The 20,776-nt window shown below is 39.5% G+C and overlaps 1 protein-coding gene across 26 annotated transcripts in view; it reads right to left on the bottom strand.

Annotated features, from left to right (window-relative positions):
• SGIP1 (SH3GL interacting endocytic adaptor 1) overlaps positions 1-20,776 on the bottom strand; it is a 148,791-nt gene that overhangs the window by 29,161 nt on the left and 98,854 nt on the right. For 15 of the 26 annotated variants that reach the window (XM_083742959.1, XM_083742982.1, XM_083742981.1 and 12 more), the window contains 3 exons: positions 20,242-20,368; positions 14,609-14,668; positions 13,320-13,379 (listed from right to left, as the gene is read on the bottom strand). In XM_083742959.1, the coding sequence (XP_083599085.1) occupies positions 13,320-13,379; positions 14,609-14,668; positions 20,242-20,368 (247 nt within the window). The remainder of the gene's footprint in view (positions 1-13,319; positions 13,380-14,608; positions 14,669-20,241; positions 20,369-20,776) is intronic. The other 11 variants (XM_083742965.1, XM_083742974.1, XM_083742975.1 and 8 more) reach the window with 2 other exon arrangements.

Raw genomic sequence — 20,776 nt, 5'->3', positions numbered from 1 at the left:
GAACGATTTAATTTTAGGGAATATTGGTCCCAAGAGGGTTATACAGGCTTGGAGCTATTATTTTGCAACTATTTATTTTCATGCCCAAAGTCCAAAGGGAACAGTTTCCTGGTTTTCAAAGAGGAAAAGATCAAAGAATACATCACAAGGAGGTAAATTTTGATGGGTCTGTTGGAAATTCAGCCCAACCTCTCAAAATGAGGCTGAACAATAGAGTCTACAGTTATAATAGTCCCACATGTATCTATGCAATACTGTACCTAATGACACTACTGACATGGACCAATATCCTCATGAATTCTTAGGTGCTCTAGCAGATAATAGCTCGCTATGAAGGTTCAAAATGCAAGTAATAATGGATGCATGGATATAGATTCAAATAAATATAGATATATAATTCCAAGTAGTTAAGCTATCATCCTTAAACAGCACCAATTCAGAGTCTGCTCCCAGATCAAAACCTCCTTCCCTGTGGAAAGCAGGCCTAATGGGGAAATGGTTCTAACCTAGCTTCCTTCTTGCTATAACAGATTTCCATGTGCAGCGATCAGTTGTGTTTTAAAAAAATAAATGTGGGGAAGTATCCAATTATGTGATTCTCCACTAGCATCCTGAAGTGGTATGGTACCCAGAAGATTGTCCTGCATGATTCTATGTAGCTTTCACATGCAGTCTAAGGGTGATTTCATATAGCCAGGCACGGGGAACCAATGGCACTCCAGATATTGCTGGACTCCACTTCTAATAAGCCAGCATGGCCAAAGGTCAGGGATGATCAAAGTTTTAGTCCAGCAAGATCTGAGGGCCACAGGTCCTCCATTCCTCCTTTAGTTTGTTAGGAATGTAGACAGAATAGGTTGAGCTGGACAACTGATGAAGCAGCTGGCTTAATTATGGACTTTGTTTATATTTCAGTCCCTAGGCCTTCAATTGTGAATTGATAGCATCCCAGAAAATATAGATGAAGTGTGTGCAGGATGTAAACTGAGATGGCAATTTCACTATGAGCCCCAGCCAGTCCTGAAATATTTGATCTACATCCCTAGCTGGATGTACAGTTGTGTGAATGGACCCTTACTTTTCAAAGATGCAGTAACCAGCACACTTTTAGATGCTTATGAAGAAGCAAAATAGATGAACTCTAGGTAGCATATTTACAATTATGAGACAGTTCCTACTTACTGGCTGTGGCAAGTCATTTGGTAGGGGTGCCACAGTTTACATTTTGCAGTGGTATTCAAGAGACATAGCACCTGCTTCCACAAGTATTCTGCAACTATGCAACACTGCAGACTCACTAGAAACCATTTTGTGCTTGCACCTTGAAATGTAAAATTCAATAAAAGTAACCACACAGGAAGGGACGCGGGTGGCGCTGTGGGTAAAACCTCAGTGCCTAGGACTTGCCGATCGTATGGTCGGCAGTTCGAATCCCCGCGGCGGGGTGAGCTCCCATCGTTTGGTCCCAGCTCCTGCCCACCTAGCAATTCAAAAGCACTCTTAAGTGCAAGTAGATAAATAGGTACCGCTTTATAGCGGGAAGGTAAACGGCGTTTCCGTGTGCGGTGCTGGTGCTGGCTCGCCAGCTGCAGCTTCGTCACGCTGGCCACGTGACCCGGAAGTGTCTTCGGAAAGCGCTGGCTCCCGGCCTCTTGAGCGAGATGAGCACGCAACCCTAGAGTCGGACACGACTGGCCCGTACGGGCAGGGGTACCTTTACCTTTACCTTTAACCACACAGGAACAGGATAACTGGTATGCACTAGATGGAATGGATGTGTAGAAGAATAGAAGCATCACATTTGGCCTTGCCCATTGATGCAAATGAAATGGGGAAAAACACAGGATAGGTATATAAATCTACATCCCGATAACAGCAAAATATGATAATTTAGCACTATGCATACCTTTGCATATGTGTGATGGTTGTACACACACAGTTTGAACTGAACCAACATGAGGCATTGTCAGGAATTTTATGAAGTTTTGTGACAAATCTTTCATGAACTCCAGAATCTGGATTGTTGTGGGATGGAAGAATTATTTTTATAATTAAGACTAACCATTCCATTTAAAGAAGCTAATGGGATAACCCAATTTTGATAGCTGCAGTACTTCTGTGGAGTTTCCTTAGACTAAATTGTTCTCTATTATAAGCTGCTACCTGTATTATACCTGGCTTCTTCTCAGGGTTTTTTCCAATTAAATTCCTATTTCCTGGCATAGAATTTGCCTTCTTTACAGTTGCCATACACAGGCCCAATGTCTTCATCCAACTATGCACGATAACCCTAATGTCTCGTTTCTGGTGAGAAACTGACACCATGAGCACATATGTGAAATTAAGATTTTTTTCGCCCTGACGTTCATCACTTTATCCTTATTTCCATTGAACTGCATTTGCCCATTCATACATATTGGAGAGATCGTTTTGGAGCGCTTCCCAATCCCATACTTTAATTGTATGATGTTAAAGTCACATACTTTAATTGTATGATGTGTGGTAAGCAGTTGTTAAAAACTATTTGGTTCTGTCTCTTTTTCTGTCTCCCAACGTCCCAAGAATTTATTTTGTCACATTAACCATCAAGGTGTAATTTAGTTTCATCATCTCAGTGGTGCTTGGGTTGTCACTGCTTATTGCCCATGTTATAAATTCAGCTGTTACCACTGTAATACATTTTTAACTGTCACTTCTCCAAGTGCAAAAGGTAAATGTTTCAGCAGGACAGATGTGGCATGACCTTTGTAAATCAAATTAAGCTAGCTGACCTCAATAAATAGGTCATTTCCAGTTATGATAGCAACGTGTCAAATTATCCAACCTTATATTTAATCTGTAAAGGTAAAGGGACCCCTGACCATTAGGTCCAGTCGTGACCGACTCGGGGTTGCGGCGCTCATCTCACTTTATTGGCCGAGGGAACAGGCGTACAGCTTCCGGGTCATGTGGCCAGCATGACTAAGCCGCTTCTGGCGAGCCAGAGCAGCGCATGGAAACGCCGTTTACCTTCCCACCAGAGCGGTACCTATTTATCTATTTGCATTTTGACGTGCTTTCGAACTGCTAGGTTGGCAGGAGCAGGGACCGAGCAATGGGAGCTCACTCCATCACGGGGATTCAAACCGCCAACCTTCTGATCGGCAAATCCTAGGCTCTGTGGTTTAACCCACATCTTGGTCTAAATTCTTATTTATAGTACATATTTAAAATCCAGTAGATGTACAGAACAGTAATCAAGTGGCCCTGATCGACTTATAATCTCATGCAAGAAACTCCTATAGGATTAGACAAATACTTTGGAAAGTGAAGTTGCCCAGGGGGCTTTGCCCTGCCAGACTTAAAGTTGTACTACGAATCAGCAGCTTTTTGCTGGCTGAAAGATTGGCTGCTTCTTGAAAACACTGATGTTTTGGATTTGGAAGGTTTTAACAATGCTCATGGATGGCATGCATATTTGTGGTATGACAAGGTTAAAAGTCACAAGGCTTTCAAGAACCATATTGTCAGGAAAGCAGTGTTTAATGTCTGGATAAAATATAAAGACTTGCTGGAAAACAAGACCCCAAGGTGGTTATCACCAATGGAAGCTAAGGCCCGGAAAAGACTCAATATGGAGGCCAAATGGCCGAAATATTGGGAAATAGTAGAAAAAGATGGAGATAATTGGAGGCTGCAGAGTTTGGAGAAACTAAAAGACAAAGTGCGAGATTGGCTACATTATGCTCAGATCAAAGAGGTTTTTAAGTTGGACAAAAAGATAGGATTCCAGGTGGAAAAATCAAAGTTAGAAACGGAATTGTTAGAACCTAAGACTAAGGTACTTTCGAGAATGTATAATTTGCTGTTAAAATGGAATACACAAGATGAAACGGTCAAATCGGTTATGATAAAATGGGCACAGGACATTGGGTATAATATTATGTTTGCTGACTGGGAAAGGTTATGGACCACCGGTCTGAAATTCACGGCATGTAATGCTTTGAAAGAAAATATTATGAAAATGATATATAGGTGGTACATGACCCCAGTCAAGCTTGCAAAAATATAACATTTGTCTGATAATAAATGTTGGAAATGTAAAGAAACAGAAGGGACATTCTTTCACCTCTGGTGGACCTGCCCTAGAGTCAAGGCTTTCTGGGAAATGATATATAATGAGTTGAAAAAGGTATTTAAGTATACCTTCCCTAAGAAACCAGAGGCCTTTCTTTTAGGCATCGTCGGCCAGAGGGTGTTAAAGAAGGATCGAACATTTTTTATGTATGCAACAACAGCAGCAAGGATACTAGTCGCCAAGTACTGGAAAACCCAAGATTTACCCACACTGGAAGAATGGCAGATGCAACTGATAGACTATATGGAACTAGTAGAAATGACCGGCAGAATCCGAGACCTGGGAGAAGAGGTTGTGGAGGAGGACTGGAAGAAATTTAAGGACTATTTACAAAAATATTGTAAATTGTATGAGTGTTGAGAAAGATGCAAGATTATAAATAATATGGCACCATTAAATTAGTTGAAAGGAATATGAAGATAAGTGAAAATATATGAAAAGTTAAACTTTGGTTAAATAATATGTTAAAATTAAGCTTTTAAGATTTGGGTAAAATTATTTAATATTAGGGACATAATATCTGAAAGTTATAAAATAAGAATTGAAACAAGGTGATAAATTGCTGGATAAAGTTTGATAAACTTGGAACGCAGGAACGAGAGACGTGAGGAAGTCCAATGAAGAGAAGAAAGTATGGTTATTGTAAAGTTATATGTCATTTTGTTTGTTTTTTATATTGTATTAAGAAAATCTTGAATAAATATCTTATTAAAAAAAATAAAAAAAATAAAAGGAAAGTGAAGTTGCCCACCTGCATTGCTGTACATTGCCTTACATCCATACGTATAATGCTAAAGTATGTTTGAACGTGAATCCCTCAGCAATCTGCCCATGTGGTTCTGAATGTGCATTCCTATGCAATTTTTCCAGGTAGTTTTAGATCTATCAAAGAAATTATAAAGGATAGAAGTTGTTTCTCCATAGCTATTTTTCTTGATAGATTTAGGCAAGTGTAATTTTTTGCTAAACTTTCATTTTATGCTTCATTTACACTATAGAATTACAGAGTTGTAAGGGACCACAGCGTTTTTCTAGTCCAACCCCCTACACAATGCAGGCTGCGTAATGCACGAAGCATTTATTGTGTCCCCAATGGATAGCCACATCCTCCCAAGGCAGTCTTTGTTCCAGTCCTTACTGTTTTAACAGTCTAGAACAGTTCTTGCCATTAGGTGGCCTCTCCCAATGTTTAGCCAAAATCTGCTCCCTTGCAATTTCCACCCCTTTGTTCTAGTTCTACTCTCTGGAACAAAAGAGAACAAGTTCATCCCATCTTCTGCATGAGGGCCCTGAAGATATTTGAAGACTGTTATTCAAATGCTGGCTGACCAGCAGAAAAATAGGGTAGAACTATTCCTTCTTGTGACCTGGAAGCTATGCTTCTGTTTATGTAGCCTGCATTTGCTTTTTTAGTCATCATGCAGAATATTCTCCTTGCATAAAGTGATTTGCAATCCTTAATCATCCTCACAGCTATTCAGTAAGAGAGATAACTCTGATTCACATCTTACAGATGTAGAGTTGAAACCTAGACTACAGGACCATTTTCACTGCTGAGCAATCTAACACCCAAAAGCAATATTTATCCAAGTTATCACCCTGGCTTGGAATTGACACTTGACCTGGAGGAACAATTAAAGAGCAGTTAAAGTTGGGTCATATTTAGTCACTCTTAGGTAATTAATGCACAAGTGGTCTTAAACAGACCATAGGCATTCATGCCTCCCCTCTCTTTCACATCTAGATTCATAGCACAACAACAAACAAAAAGGATTACAGAATTGCAGTTCATAGCAGGTGCAAATAGTTCAAAACATCATTCACAGGGGCATGTCCGCCTTGTCTTTTTAAACAACCTTTGCCACCGCTGTGTGTAGCATGAACAAATGGATCAAAACCACAAGGCTGTAAATTCTCATGTAGGGAGAACTAACATGTATGTAAGCAAATCATTGTTATGGATATATAGCAAGTTCCATGCTTCTCCCTCCCACCTTCTTCCTGAATAAGAAGCAGCCATGGGAAGCTGAAATGGAAAATGAAAAGGAGAGGCTGCTTAATCCTAACCATTCTTGCCATTTGCTGAAAATTGCTCTTTTAACCTGGACTTTCCCTGCCAGGGGGAGATTCTGAGCAAACAAGCAGTAGAAAAGGAAATCATTCTTCAGCCCCTCCCTGTTCTGGTTCTCTGCTCAAAGCTTTGGCTTCCTAGCTGCTCAACAAGGAAGAAAAATTAGAGAATTGCCCATCATGTGTAGTTTGGCCCTTAGGCAAGTAATAAAAGCTTCTTGCGTAAATTCTGTCTTGTAGCCTATTCATGCCATCCCTTTTAGACAGGTACAAAGCACATCTATTATAGCTTTAATAGTACAAAATGTCCTTCTACAAATTGTGCTGTGAATATGAAGAGTATTAATAAAGAAGAGCTAAGAATGAAAAGCTCATTGTTAATATCACAATTATACAACTCAAAATACTACACAAAATATGAAAATAAACTCGGACGTTGAAATGTATTTTGATGCTTATATGACAGGTTCATTTATCACAACAAAATTCAGCACATCAAAGTTTGTTAAAATGAGAAGTACCGTTAAGGCACTGGGGTTCTGTAACCTTGAAATTTTATAATTTTATACTGTTATGCTTTTATTGCTCAGGGGCAAATAGAGATAGACAGAACCAGCAAAATTTCAGAGTACGCTGTGAATAAATCAATTCAAAATAGTCAAGATAAAATTACATGGCTAAGTAAAATTAATTGGTTCAAGTGTGTACCAATTATGAAGCAATCATCATGGAAATAACAGTATCAATTAACATAAAATTGCCTGTTTAGTTGTTGAATGAATGTGAGTGGTTACATGGTGTTATATTTAATATCAGTGTTGTGAATTGTATAAGCTGTGATATTTATATACAAACAAGAAGAGGGAATTTAAACCTGAAATTTCATTTTTGGTCAGAACCGTGAGCTATGTACAGGAAAAACAATGGTTATTTCAACATGTGCAGAGCAGGTTAAAAAGAGAGAGGATGAAATTTTCCTCCAAGTCTGAAGCCCATGGACACACCGTGGAGATCTGCTATAGTGCCCGCCAGGTAATCCTATCTTCTCTATGTTGCAATTGCTTATCAAACAGACAGCTGTGCCCTCTCTGCTAGTTTTTATCAGCCCAAAGGGGCAAGGGTAGAGAGCGCAAGTGGTCGCCCTGACTGATCCAAGCATTGGGCTGCCATAGGTGTTGAATTTCCTGGGCATATCTGGAATACCGCATCCATCAGCATAAAATCCATACCAGCAGTGTCGAATTTGCTGTTTGTATTTTCACTGTTTGGAATATGGCAACCCTATCCAAGCACCTTTCCCACATTCTTGAGCCTTGCTAACTGAAACTTATCCAACATAACAAGACTAGACAGTGCTCTGGACACAACTCAGGATTCATGTGCTGTAACAGATGCAAGCCATGCTGTAATAAAAATGCTTTGCAAACAAGTCACAGCAAGCTACTGTCGTTCTGTCAACTGCCTAAGGCCAGACTATAAAAGGCCTGTATTACCCAGAAAAGCTATGCCAGGCGGTATAGCGAGGATGCAATGGAGGTAAAAAGGATGCCTTCGTTGCTGTGCCTTCACTGCCAATAGGTAGGCTCAATGATGAGCCCTCACCACTGTTTGGTTGGATTCAGCCAGATCTTTCCTCCACTTGCAGTTGCGTCCAGCTTGTTTCCTCGCCCTAAGCTCTGGAGTATACCAGGGAGCCCAATGGGCTCCATGAAGCAGGAGGAGCAGCTCAGGGGCAATTGCATCAATGGTTTGAGCCATTCAAATGTTCCAGAGGTAAGGCAGGACTTCAACAGGAGCACAAGTCATATTAGCCAGAAAATCCCCCAGAGCCGCCTGGAAGCCCACTCAATACATCAGCCTCCAAGGGCAAACCATCCTCATGCAGAGGGGGAAAGATGCTTAAAGCCTAAATCTCAACAGGAAGTGATCTGACCATGACCAGAGACTGATTTCAATGCTCCCTACTTTCAGATCACCCTCTTCCAGCACAGTTGAGAAAACAAGGTCCAGAGTGTGGCCTGCCACATGTGTTGGACCGGTGGCATGTTGAGACAGCCCCATGGTCGTCATGGCAGCCATGAAGTCCTGAGCCACCCCAGAGCCACTCGCTTCAGCATGGATGTTCGCCCCCCAAAACCAGCAGTCTGGGAGTCCTCAACACCACCTCTGAGCCCAGCTCTGTAAGCTTAGGCAAGGAGAAAGCTGAGCGGGAAGCAAGACAGCAGAATCCCTAATCTGTCCTGATTGCCCAATGCCAGGAACACACACTTTAGATCCCCCAACTGTACAGATAGCAGGGAGAAGGAGAGGGAGAGAATTTCTGTAGCAACTTCCCCTACTCCCCCCTCAAGTCTGTCCTGATGCTAACCTGAGTACCCAGATGGGCACAGTTCGGTGAGATCAACTCCAACCTGCTCATCCACCCAAGTCTCAGAGATACAAACCAGATCAACCTCCTCATCCAAAATCAAACTGTGGATAAGGGAGGTCTTACTCACTTGACCTGCCAGCCCCATGAGTTGCCATAGATGCCAGTTTTCTCATACCTCTTTTAGCTTTGAAATTGTCAAGCAGAGGCTAGGCAGCACACTTCAGATGGATATAGTTGCTGTCCCATAGACTTAAGCACCCTTCTTCATTTTAAATAAGATTTGAAGACCCAATAAGCATAAACTAATACACCAGCCTTCTTATTCACAAAGCAGTTGATTTGAGAATATGTCTTCTAAGCAGACAAAATTAAATTAAGTTCACAGAAGAAAGAAAAAGTAGGGAACCAATATTTTGGACCCAACAAAAACCCAACTATTGTTACTATTGGAGATTATGAAATACATTCACACTAAATGGAAAACAGCTTTTCTAAAATGTTACCCAACAAGTGAAGAGATAAATTTGCAGAAGCAGCAATTTTAATGTAACTTTCATATGTGATATTTGCAAGTAGTGTGATTTACAATCATGACAAACCAAAGCGCTTCAGAGGCATGGATTACTGTAAAGTACCACAAAATGTATCTGTAGATGAGAGATTACTTTTCTGTCAAATATGCTCCTTGGGGTAAAAAGTATTAGTATTTATTAAGCATCAGTTTGTTACGTGTCATACAAATCTCAGCAGCAGATGACAGACTCAGAGGGGCTACAATTTAAGGCTTGACTAGGGACTACATTACAGTACAATGAAGTTGGAGATTGATAATTACTTAGGATGCAGGTTTGCAAAGGCAGCAGATTTTTTAAGGCAGTAGTTTAAAGAAGAGGATGGGAGATCAAACTCTACTGCTGATTGCTTGGGACTCTCTTTTTCTGTAAACTAAACATCACCTGTCTCACTTTCTGTATTACACTGCTTTATCCAAACAGAGTGAATCTGTCAAGTTTCTAAAACTGCAACCAAGAGGGTCCACCACACAACATTGGCTTGTTTTCAACAGACAGCACTTTGTGGCTTATTCCCCTTGCCTTGAATAAACTTAATGTAAACATTAAACACTATGAACTACAATTACCAAATAGGAAGGGCCCTTTTTGATATGCTGGAGAGCCATTCCAAATCACAGCTAGATAGACCAACAAACCAATTTGGTATAAAGCAGCTTCCTAGGCTCCTGTTTTGAGAGCTTTATGTAGCACCAAACTTGTGGTCATAGTGCAGGCTGCCCAATGATGCTCCGTTTGCATTTGGCATCTGAACAACAACAGTGCCTTTATAAGCAATTGCAGAGTTAGTACAAAAGGGGATCCCATCCCATCTTGCAGATCCCACGTGAATGCAGGCTGACTCCTCCCTCTGCTGGGCCTAGACAATGGGTCACATGCACTGGGACACATGGTACCAGTACAATGATTTCCTTTGCCCAATGTTCTCCCACACTTAAAATTTTCTGCTGTCCCCGGGGATGTTCCAGGAACAGATTTTGTCCGGGGACAGATTGGTGAATCCGGGGACTGTCCCCGGGAACATCTGGTGACTCTACCCTACAAGAAAGTCTAGCAGCACCAACTACCAGGCTCCAACCTTAAGAACAACTTCTATTTAGGATGCAAATTGGCTTCAAATGTATTATAAACTTGAGCTTTGCAGAAATCCAAACAAATATCCTGCTTTGCCATAGATAAGTCATCAGCTTCTGATAGTGAAGCTGATAGTGATGCAGATGCAGTTGCTGGGATGGGATTTCAGCACCATCTTTTTTTGGGGGGGGAGGGTTGGGGTAAACTTTTTCAGAATCTGCAGGATCCTGTCCTCCTCACTTAGTTCCTCAGGCTTCCTCTTTACCACCTACTTCTCATCACTCCCTTTCTTCCACTCCTCCTCCCACAAATGGGCAATTGCAGGAAAATACCCAACACTTTGTGGCTTATTCCCCTTGCCTTGAATAAACTTATTCTGTCAATGCTGAATGGAGTCTTTGTCAAAGAAATCCAATTAGAAACTAAGAAATCAATCCAGCTTTTTGGTAATTTGCACCATCTGCTCTTATTGTACTTGCTGCTGAAGTTTTTGTTGTTTTTCTACTGGGTTTGTTTACAGGTTATTGAAACTGCTTTATTGAACAGGCTTTATTGACATGTGGTTATTGTTTTTGTTTGTTTGTTTATGTAATGCCTCTTTGGCACCTGATGAAGACCTTTTAAAAACTGTATTTTATAGTCCAGGGCTCTCAGATTCAACCATAAGGGAGTCAATGTAAGAAGGGTTAGGACTAACCTGTGGTTGATTTTGCCCTAGTGACAAGACTTAGCATTTTGGCCATTTTTTAAATTCTCAAGCCTGAGGTATAAGGCATTTCCTATTTTGAGAGATTTGTCTGTATTTTTATGAGCTGACTATGCAAGATTTAAAAATATATGGAAACTGATCAAATTTAAACAAAAAAATGTAGATAATTCTTACCTACAGACAGAAATTGTTTACTTAACAATGCAAGTGCTTCATTATAAATCATGAAATCACTAGCAGGAAATCATAGGCTTTGTGAATACAAGAAGTCAAACCACTGTCCATATTTGCTTTTTAAAGGCAGACTGGAATGGCAGAAATGAAAGCCCTATTCAAATGCACTAAAAGTGTGCTGGATCAATGTCTGCTTGGGAGTGTGCATGTGTGAATGCTGCCTTTCCCCAATGTGCTGATAGGTTCTTTATCCACAAAGCCAAATCCACAGGGATTCCCTGGGTTGGTTCTACACATGTTTAGGCAATATTGTTTTATTTATTCAAAATATTTTTATCTTGCCGTTCTGTCTACTGAAGGAATTTGAGGTGGTTCACAAAAAATAAAATGTAACAAAACACACAAAACTAAATTAGCAGAGGCACAGGTCAACAACAATGTCCACAAAAGAAGATTGGATCTGCCACTTGGCATCATGGCACCAAAAACAAGCACGGAGGGAACCAGGTGCAAAAACTTCTAGAGCTCCAGTGCTACTTTTGACAGGACTCTCAAGCCCAGCTTGAGTATAGGCCCAAACAATTAACTGCTGAGAGAAACATGCACTCAATTAAAGCTGCCCCCCCCATAGCTGTTTTGCTACAAAATTAAAGTTTACCGGCACCAAATATGGACAATTTCCCAAGACTAATTAAAAAAACAACTGTTTGCAGATGGGCAACAACTTTTACATATAGCAGAAGAGTTGTACTATGATGTTAGTTCTGTGAAGTACATTTAAGGTACATAAACCATTAGGGGGTATTCCTTTAACTTAGAAAGCTAAAAGGATCGTATCAGTATTTGCAAATCACAAAGACCTATCAGTAACTGGTTAAGTTTAGGCAGAGGCTGACTTAACGGGAATGAAAGATGCATTCGCTTTGCCTAGTTTATAACAGAAAAACATTTCCAGAGCCATCAAACTTAGCTTTCTCAATCTTCTTCAGGTGCCCTTCAAACATTTTGAACTATAACTTTATCGGCCCCAGTCAGCATGGCCAATGACTGAGGATAATGGGAGCTGTAGTCCAGAACATCTGGAGGGCACCTTGTTGGCTAACTGACTTACATATTCCATTTCAGATCACAACATTTCATGCTCATATGAAACTCAGTCATTCTAGTTCACTTTCTTTTTCTTATAAATTTATCCCCGGAGGTGAATTAGAGGTAACAAGATATGTGCAGCAATTCCAGAGAAAAGGTTAAGAAGCTATCCTTCCATTCAGGGAAGAGCCCCTTCTGTGAGGAAAGGGATTGGTAACCTGTAGTGTAGAGTTTCTGCAAAGGGAAGGTAGAGGGAGGTGATTTTGCTGATTCTGCGCCACTTCTCTGCAGTACCTTCCCATGGTTCAGGAGGTTCAACAATGCTCTGGAACACTTTTTTGGGGTACTAAAAACAACTTGAGTTGTGCCAACCAATTTTTACTCCAGGGGATATTTGCCACATAATAAAACAGGTTCATGAAATCAAACATTTAATATAGGAAAGCTTTAACTCTCCTGTATAGCCAAGCTGGAAAAAGGTTACATAAATGTTAAAATGACACCACTGAAGTACCAAAGGGATAATGGACTTTTATTAATTGACCAACATTCAGATTGTAATACTATTTTTATCCACCCCCCCGTCAAACAGTCTTGATACATGATCCAAGCACTAAATACAAATGTATTTTTCATATTTCTCTGAAATACTCTATTTATTAGGGGAATGGGAGATTGTCATGGTTAAGAATATGATGGCAAGGAAAACTCTAGAAATGGATAACAGGATAATAGAACATTCTACCTATATTTATAATGTGTAGCTGCTATAAGGTGTAAAAACTGCTTGCAAAGTGTATACAAAGAAGCCCTGGTTGACAGAGTCAAGTTCTTTGATAATCAGTAACTCCAGAAGATTTTTTTTTAAAAAAATCAACAACAATTATTTCCCCATTCCCCCTTTAAATTATAACAATTGAAGGGACACAGTTGTACAAATCAAATTTTAAAATGATTCTGATTGAACTCGTCATGTCATCTAAGTAGCCATAGCATTACCATACAGAAAGGTAGAATGGGTTTGTTTGTTTGTTTGTTTGTTTGTTTGTTTGTTTGTTTGTAGGAAACCAAAGGGCTTCTATTAAATAATAAGAGCAAAGTGGGGGCTTAAAGTTCCAACCCAGTATGCTATGCACTACTTACCTTCAAAAGTCAAATAAAACTTTCCTCTGTCAAACCAGACGAGGGAAGGCTGTTCATTCTCTGTATGGCCAGGAGTTGAAGCGGGATGGGAAAGGTTAAGGAGAAGGGAGAGAGAAGGACATAAGTGTAAGTCACAGAAGCAGGTTATTAATCTCACTACAGGGGAGGAAGAGGCGCTGTGAGCTGTTAACGTGCAAGGGGGAGTAGAAGGGAGTTTAAAACAATTTTCTTGTTTTATTTTAGGAAACAGAAAGCAAAAAAAAAAAAGTAAAAAAATGGCAAGCTATGGAATCCTAAATGGAGATAATTTTTGCCCACTGGATTGCTGCCTACGTGTTTGTGCATGGAGGGTGTGAGAAGTGTTCTGTTGCTGCAACAGAATATTAGTATGTTGGGGTTTTTTTTGCTGTACTAGCTTTGGGCGGAATTTGTCACACAAGGCCTTGTCTCCATTTTAAAGATGCTGCTGTAATGTTGGAAGATGCTTCTGGGTATGAAAACAACATCTGAAAATGTAGCACTAAACTTTATTACATGAACCTGTCTTGAAGAAAAAGGCTGGTAAGGGGAAAACATGGCAATGATTCTGGCACTCACATGCTCTTGAGATAAGCATGCATTATAATTCTGAACGTATGTTGCATGGATCTTCAGTATGGGTGGGCTTCCAAAGGCAGCATTAATCTCTGGTTTGACAGTTTCCCCTAAAGGTGCTAAATTTGGATTAACTAACTACTGGGCAGGATTTCTGGAATGTTGGTTAAGTGCATGATTTTATTGAACCGTATTATTTGATAAAATTCCAAACTGAACCAATAAATTAACATTTAAAGCTACCCTTCTCTCTCTCCTAGTCAAAAAATTACCAGTTACTTTGACTCACAATATTTTAAAGAGCCCAGGGTACATGTAAAACAAACTAAAAACACCTAAGGAAATACTACTGCTGAAGCTAAGTACATCTGGCCTTGTAAAATGAAGGAAGAGCTGGATTGACAGAATATACATATGGGAAAGACCTGCTCTTGAGTGGTAGCATTGTACCTTACATAAAAAAGAACCACAAGTCAAAAATCTATCACCTCTCCAAAACTCTTGCCATTGGGAAACTGGCATGCTATATGCTGCATTTCTGAGTTTGGCATGAGTTCCTCTCTTTTACATATAAGTATACATTTGTATGCACTTGACACTCATGGTGGTGAGGGTGGCAGTGAAGGAAGCATTCAGATGACAATGGCTAGGATTTTAAATCCAGATTTCTTGAAACCACTCTGCTAGTACAGTACCTGCAGGAGTTTCACAATGCCTTTCAAACGTGAGCAGTTTGTCAACATAAGCATCATCTTCTGAAACCCATGAGCAAAAGAAATGTAAAAGAAAAACAATGAAAACACAAATTCCAAATGAAAATCAAGTAGCTGTTTATCAACCAAACCACAAACATTACAATGAAAAAAAGATCATAGACATAGAAATGGTGGACACATCTCTTTTTATTATCAAAATCATATGCAACAACCACCACAAGAACCCAAAAACAAATACAAAAAAAGACAAACAGTAAATGAAATAATTTTGTGTCATATTTCCTCAGACAAACTCTCCATATATGGGATAACCTTTAGAGACTGAAAGAGCTGCACACAGGGAAGCCACAAAGGCTGAGAAATTGTGCTTCTTACGAGCTACTTAGGCCATAATCATAGGGACACTTACTGGGAGTAAGTCATATTGAACTCAATAAGGCTTACTTCTAAGTAGATGTGTATCTTGTGTACCTTCCTCTTCATGTGGAATTTTATAATGAGTGTCCAAACCCTGCCATGTCTTAAATCAGGAGTAGTCAGTTTAGGAGTGCTGAAGAAACTCTAACTGCTGAAGTGTGACTGTAGCCCAGGGATGGAGGACCTGTGTTCTCTGGATGTTGCTGGGCTACAACTTCCACCATTTCTGACTGTTGACCATGCTGGCTAGGGCTGATGGGAGCTGGAGGCCAGCAACATCTGGAGGGCATCATGTTGACTACTCTTGTCTTAGATTCACAGAATTTAAAAGGGGCTACTGCAACAAGGAAAAGTTCCCCACACTCAAAGCATACCTGGCAAAGGGTCATTTACTCTTGCTAAAATCCTCTAAAAAAACCAATTGTGTTCCACTGTCCAACCATTCCTATAATCAAGTGGTATTTCCCAATGCTATAACTGGGACCCATTGCTTCTTGCTAATGGCCTCCCATATTTTTTTTACTCTGCTAACCTGTTCAAGCCTAATAGTATCACTGTAACCCATAATCATTGTTCTCTGAAACAGGGAAAAATACAAAGGCCAGATCTTTAGAACAATTTTTCGAATCCCATGGTTTAGGATACGAACCAAGGACTCAAACTAGCCCTGGCTCAATAGGTCTGAAATTGCATTAGAACTTGAGCTCTGTGCGCCCCACAGGAATTGCTATTCCCTCTCCATGGTAAAGGCCTGCCATGCTTTTGCCTTGAGCTGGAAGCTTTTTACATGCCAAGCCATTCAGCATATTAAGCATAATTTACTGCATTATTTGTCATGGGCCATAAGAGCAGATTGGCACAGTCCAGTCTCATCCAACACATGATCTGACAATACCACTTGCCTATTTGGGACAGGTGGAGCTTTCTCTGTTGCCAATAAACATGCATTCCTATTTTCAAGGAGTAGATGAAAAAATTCTCATTATTTTGTTCCATAAGCCAATAAATTCTGGAAGCTACCTATATATTCTCACAATATGGAAAACTAAAGGGAGATTTTTAAAATTAAGGTACCTGTGGGGAATACGGTCCTTCCCTCCGTCCCTACTCAGGGAGAGCATTGAGGAGAACACAGAATTTGAGCATTTAACAAAGATTTCCTTTTATTTTACTACAGTGAATACAATTCTCCCCACAGAGACACAGACACCCAACAATATCAAAGGACAAAACAAGTTGATCTAATATTAATGTAAAATTGTGCTTGTGTTTAACACATTCAAGAAAACACTCCAGAAATAGTTCGTCTTGTCTAAGAGTGTGACTATTTCCTTGGCTATCTCTAGAAGCGAATCCTAATTTCAGATTTCTAAAAAAAAGGGATGCATAAACCAAGCAGCCCCTTTTTATAAGCTGTGAAAGTGAACAGGCTTGCACATAGCATTAAACCAAACCATGGCTTAGCATGCATGTGTGAGCTCCCAGAAAGGAGCGTGCAGCTGCTTTGCTGCTCCCTGGTCTTTTTTGCTAATGTGCCATGCTGAGCTAAACCAAGTTTAAGCTTAGCATGTCTTCTGCGCCTGGACTTAAGATCAGGCTGTCTCCAGACTAGCTATGAGCTGTAACCAAGGGTTAGTTGTGGTTAGTCTAGGGACCATAACCATGATGCCCAGGTTTGAACAATGTGCTAAGCTTTGGCTTAGATCAGGGTTACGTGGCAGCAAAAAGAACTCAGGAACAGCAAAGCAGCTGCAAGCTCCTCTCTGGGAACCCATGTACTCACACTAAGCCTTGATTTAGCTTTGTGTGGCAAGCAAATCAGGCCAGTCAGTGGGAAGTCTAACTATAGTGCTCATGTCAAGACCTTCATATTGCCAGCATAAAGAATGCTCAGGCTAGTCACTAAGAACAAATACACAATAACTAAAAATAGCTGGGATGTAGAAATACAAACCAGGAACTCTTTATTAGCAATTTCAGCTGTTTTCTCAATCGTTTTGTATTAAAGCTTCTCTTCACCCCAACAAGGGTGGTGAAATCTCCAAGGCCATCTGTAAAAAAGGCCACTTAGATAATTTTAATAAAATGCCTGATTACTCAATCAACTTAAATGTAACAGCAATTTCTCTAAAAATCATATATGGCGAATGAATCATATTCATGTCAATCCTATGAATCAAAGGCCTACTCGTGTTCTTGAATGGTTAGTCAAAAGCATGTGGCCTTCAAAGCTTGTAAAGTTTTAAGTGTGCTGCCACCTAAAACTTGGACTATGTACTACCCTATTACAACTGCACATTCACATTGCTTATAAAGTTTAGGTTAAATATAAGGCTTTGAGGGGTAATCTATAGCACTTTTAAACGGTTGTGTTTGAAAGAGTGTCCTTGGCTATTGAATAACTGGTTCCTTCCATCCACTGAAAAAAAACTTAAAGAATATCTGCTGGAGCTCATAAGCACAGGCTTTTAGAAAGATTATATAAAGCTTTTCTTTTCAGGCAACCCTTGTTTGATACTGATTTGATGGCTATTTTAATGGTTGTTCATATTTGAACTGTCATCAGATTTTTCCAATATTGTATTTACAAGTTGGATGTACTGGTAGCTTTAGAAAATACATGTAACTTTACAATAGGCATAATATAAATATTATGTTATAAAATAAATAAATGTTTCGACATTTTTTGTAGTTACCACATCTATGAATATCAATCTGAAGGCTATCTAGATTTGTGGAATCATGTTGAATAACAACAGAATAATCCTGACTCTAATTCACCTTGACTTTCACAATTGTTATCCTAAAATCAAACAGAAACCAGCAATGGTCTCTATGGATCATTGGCTATTTCTTTTAAAAGCAACAAAAATTATCTAGAGGAACTTTACTTCCATTAATGAAAATGTCCATAGTGACAGAGTCATCATGTTCATGCTTATATAGGGGGAAAATTATTATTTCAACAGAAAATTGTGTTTTCCTCCCCATCACCTGTTTTACCTGCACAAAACCTAGGCTGACGTTTCAACTTAAAAGTAGCCCTTTTCACAAATCAGTTGGGCTTGATTCCATTGGAACCTTATGTTCTGAAACACAGTTACTGATAAGAACACACAACAGTGTGTCATAGAAACTACTGATCGACATCAGTTTCAGACAATTTACACCACCCCATGGAACATAATACTTCACATACAAGGAGTTGAGCCACTGATGACACAGCCTCTTAGTTGATAATACGATATTGTTAGTTAGGTATTTGAAATGCTATTCAGTACTTTGACTGATATGCATTTATATCACCCTGGTCATTGCACTGACCAACAGCAAGCAGAAACAAAGGACATACCGGTAGGTATGAAAAAGGAAACATGAAGTCAGAAAATTGCATTAAGCACTCTCCCCCACACACTTCCATTTCACACACAATAGGCAGAAAGAAACAAGAGTGAACGGTTTTTCAAAAAGACAAACTAAAGCTGAAAGCACTTCAAACCAGGTTCAGCATTTAACAAATTATCACTGGAGGCTTGAATATATTGCCCCAGTTGACAGCATCTTCATTTTCTAATAAGCAAAACAAGTATCTATGAATTACTATGACTGAGTGAAGACTAAACACCACTAATATGGGAAGTCAGTAGTATGCTTAATGGCTATTACTCAAATGAAGACAAAACATATCCATTTCAGCTCATTCAGATTTTTGATTTTTTCCCCTTTCTTGGAATGTCCAATTTGTTGCCATTCTGAGTTCATTCAGAATAGTCAGAAAGACAATTTGAACAGCAGCTCAAGTGCCCGTTCTCGTCTACACAGATTAGAAAATGCTTGATAAAAAAATTGAGGTTAAGAGGCACACAGCAGGAACACTACAGAAAGAAAGTTTAGACTAATAGCAGAACGGGTCCAAAGGGATGTAAAAGAAGGGAAAACCAATAAAAGAAAACAACCTGGCATACAATGAGAACTGAAGGTGACAGAGATGGTCTGTAGAAGAGCAGAAGCGTTGATGAAAAGAGACGCAGGTCAGAAAGGAAAACCAGGAGTCTGCAGCACAAAAGAACTATAGCAGAGAGAAGAAGGTGGTTTTAAGGTGTAAAGAGGATGAAGAGTATTGTAAATGAAATAAAGAATGACAAAGAGAATTCAAATATATGTTTGTCTGAGAAGGAGGTGGAGCAGGGAGCAGAAAGGAAGACCAGAGAATGAAGCAAAAAATGAAAAGCATCAACATCCAGGTGTTGCCAGCCACAGAACATTTATCACTTTTGACAAGTGTAATCTAACCTCAGCTTAAGAAGAAAAAAACATGTTTTCAGTACAACTTTCCATATTTTCAAATTTCTATGAAACTGGATTTGAAAAAGTTTAGAACTTTTTGAAATTTTTCATGTGTACCGTTTCTGCAATCCAAGAAGCAAATACAATTGGTTTGTAACATTACTTTTTAATAATATCTGGTTCTAGAGTATACTTTCTGCTCCTGCTATCCTTTCCTATTTCTCCTTACTAAGATAAACTTTGTGTTAAACTTTATTCATTTTTATTGCATTTATCTAGTTTTGCTACAGCTAACTAATCTAACAATGATTTATATTATTGCCAAATTGCGAGACAGTACTGTAAAACATTTTGTATCTATAGTGGTCAGAATTCAAAGGGAAACATGACTGTTCCACATCTCCACTGGCTTCTAAGAGACTTCCAGGAAATGCTGCATTGAATCCTAAACTACTGTTTAGAGTTTCCCTCCTCCAATTCAAAAAGCAGTTTGGTTTGTAGGCAGAATAACTTTTCAGCATAGAAAACCTGCCAGCAGATGAGGTCCATTCTTTCCACTTTCCTGAGCTCCCCTTGGAAAGTCTCCTATACCCAATGAAAACTGCTTCGTGAGCTTAGCGGAATTTAGGAAATTATTGGGGCAAGGCACAGTTTAGGGAATAAAGGGAGCCTATGCATCCCTTCAGGTCCCTGCTATTTTATACACAAATATACATTGCAGTTGCAGCAGTCTACAGTTAATCAAGAGTGCAATTCTCATTTACATTAAAAAGTGCTTTAACATAACATGACCATGACAACGAAAACAAAGGAAAATATAAACCAAATAAAGGGTTTCAGAAATTAAAATATTCAAGCCATTCCACTCATGGAAACTATTCTTCAAACAAAGAAAAGCTTTTCGTTACCAATTGTTGGAGTAGTAGCTGCACTCAAGGAATTGGTGGACGATATGGAAGAGGTGCTTTCAGCACGTGCTAAAGGTGCTATTGGAGGAGGGCTGGAAGAGTGAACCGGAGGGCTAAAAGGTCTGGACTGTAGACAAACAGAAACAAGATTAAAGATACACACAGTGCATTTCTGAACATGAACTCAACCAAGAATACTCACAACTGCACACGCTATCTTCTAAGGCCCCTGGAACACCCAGAATTAATCCATTCACACTGAGTGGATTTACAGATCCATTGATTTCTCAGCTGCTATTTATTTTTTACTAGCCCAATTGTGTAGCTAAAAGTTTTACTGAGTTCTCTAATGCAAGTGATCTATATTTGTAGTGCAGATGAGAAACATGCTGCAGAATGTAACGTTTGGGGAATGCATCTGAAACTGCAAAAACTATGGTGTACAAGAAACAGTTCACAGGTGCAAAATTAAACAATGGTCCACAATAAAATCACTGGGTTGTTTCACTAATGGAATGCACAATGATGGATTACT

This window comes from Podarcis gaigeae, assembly GCF_964106915.1.
Source record: "Podarcis gaigeae genome assembly, chromosome: 6".
Taxonomy (NCBI): Eukaryota; Metazoa; Chordata; class Lepidosauria; order Squamata; family Lacertidae; genus Podarcis; species Podarcis gaigeae.
Note: the sequence above shows the minus strand (reverse complement) of the source record. Positions and strands in the feature narration are given on the sequence as shown.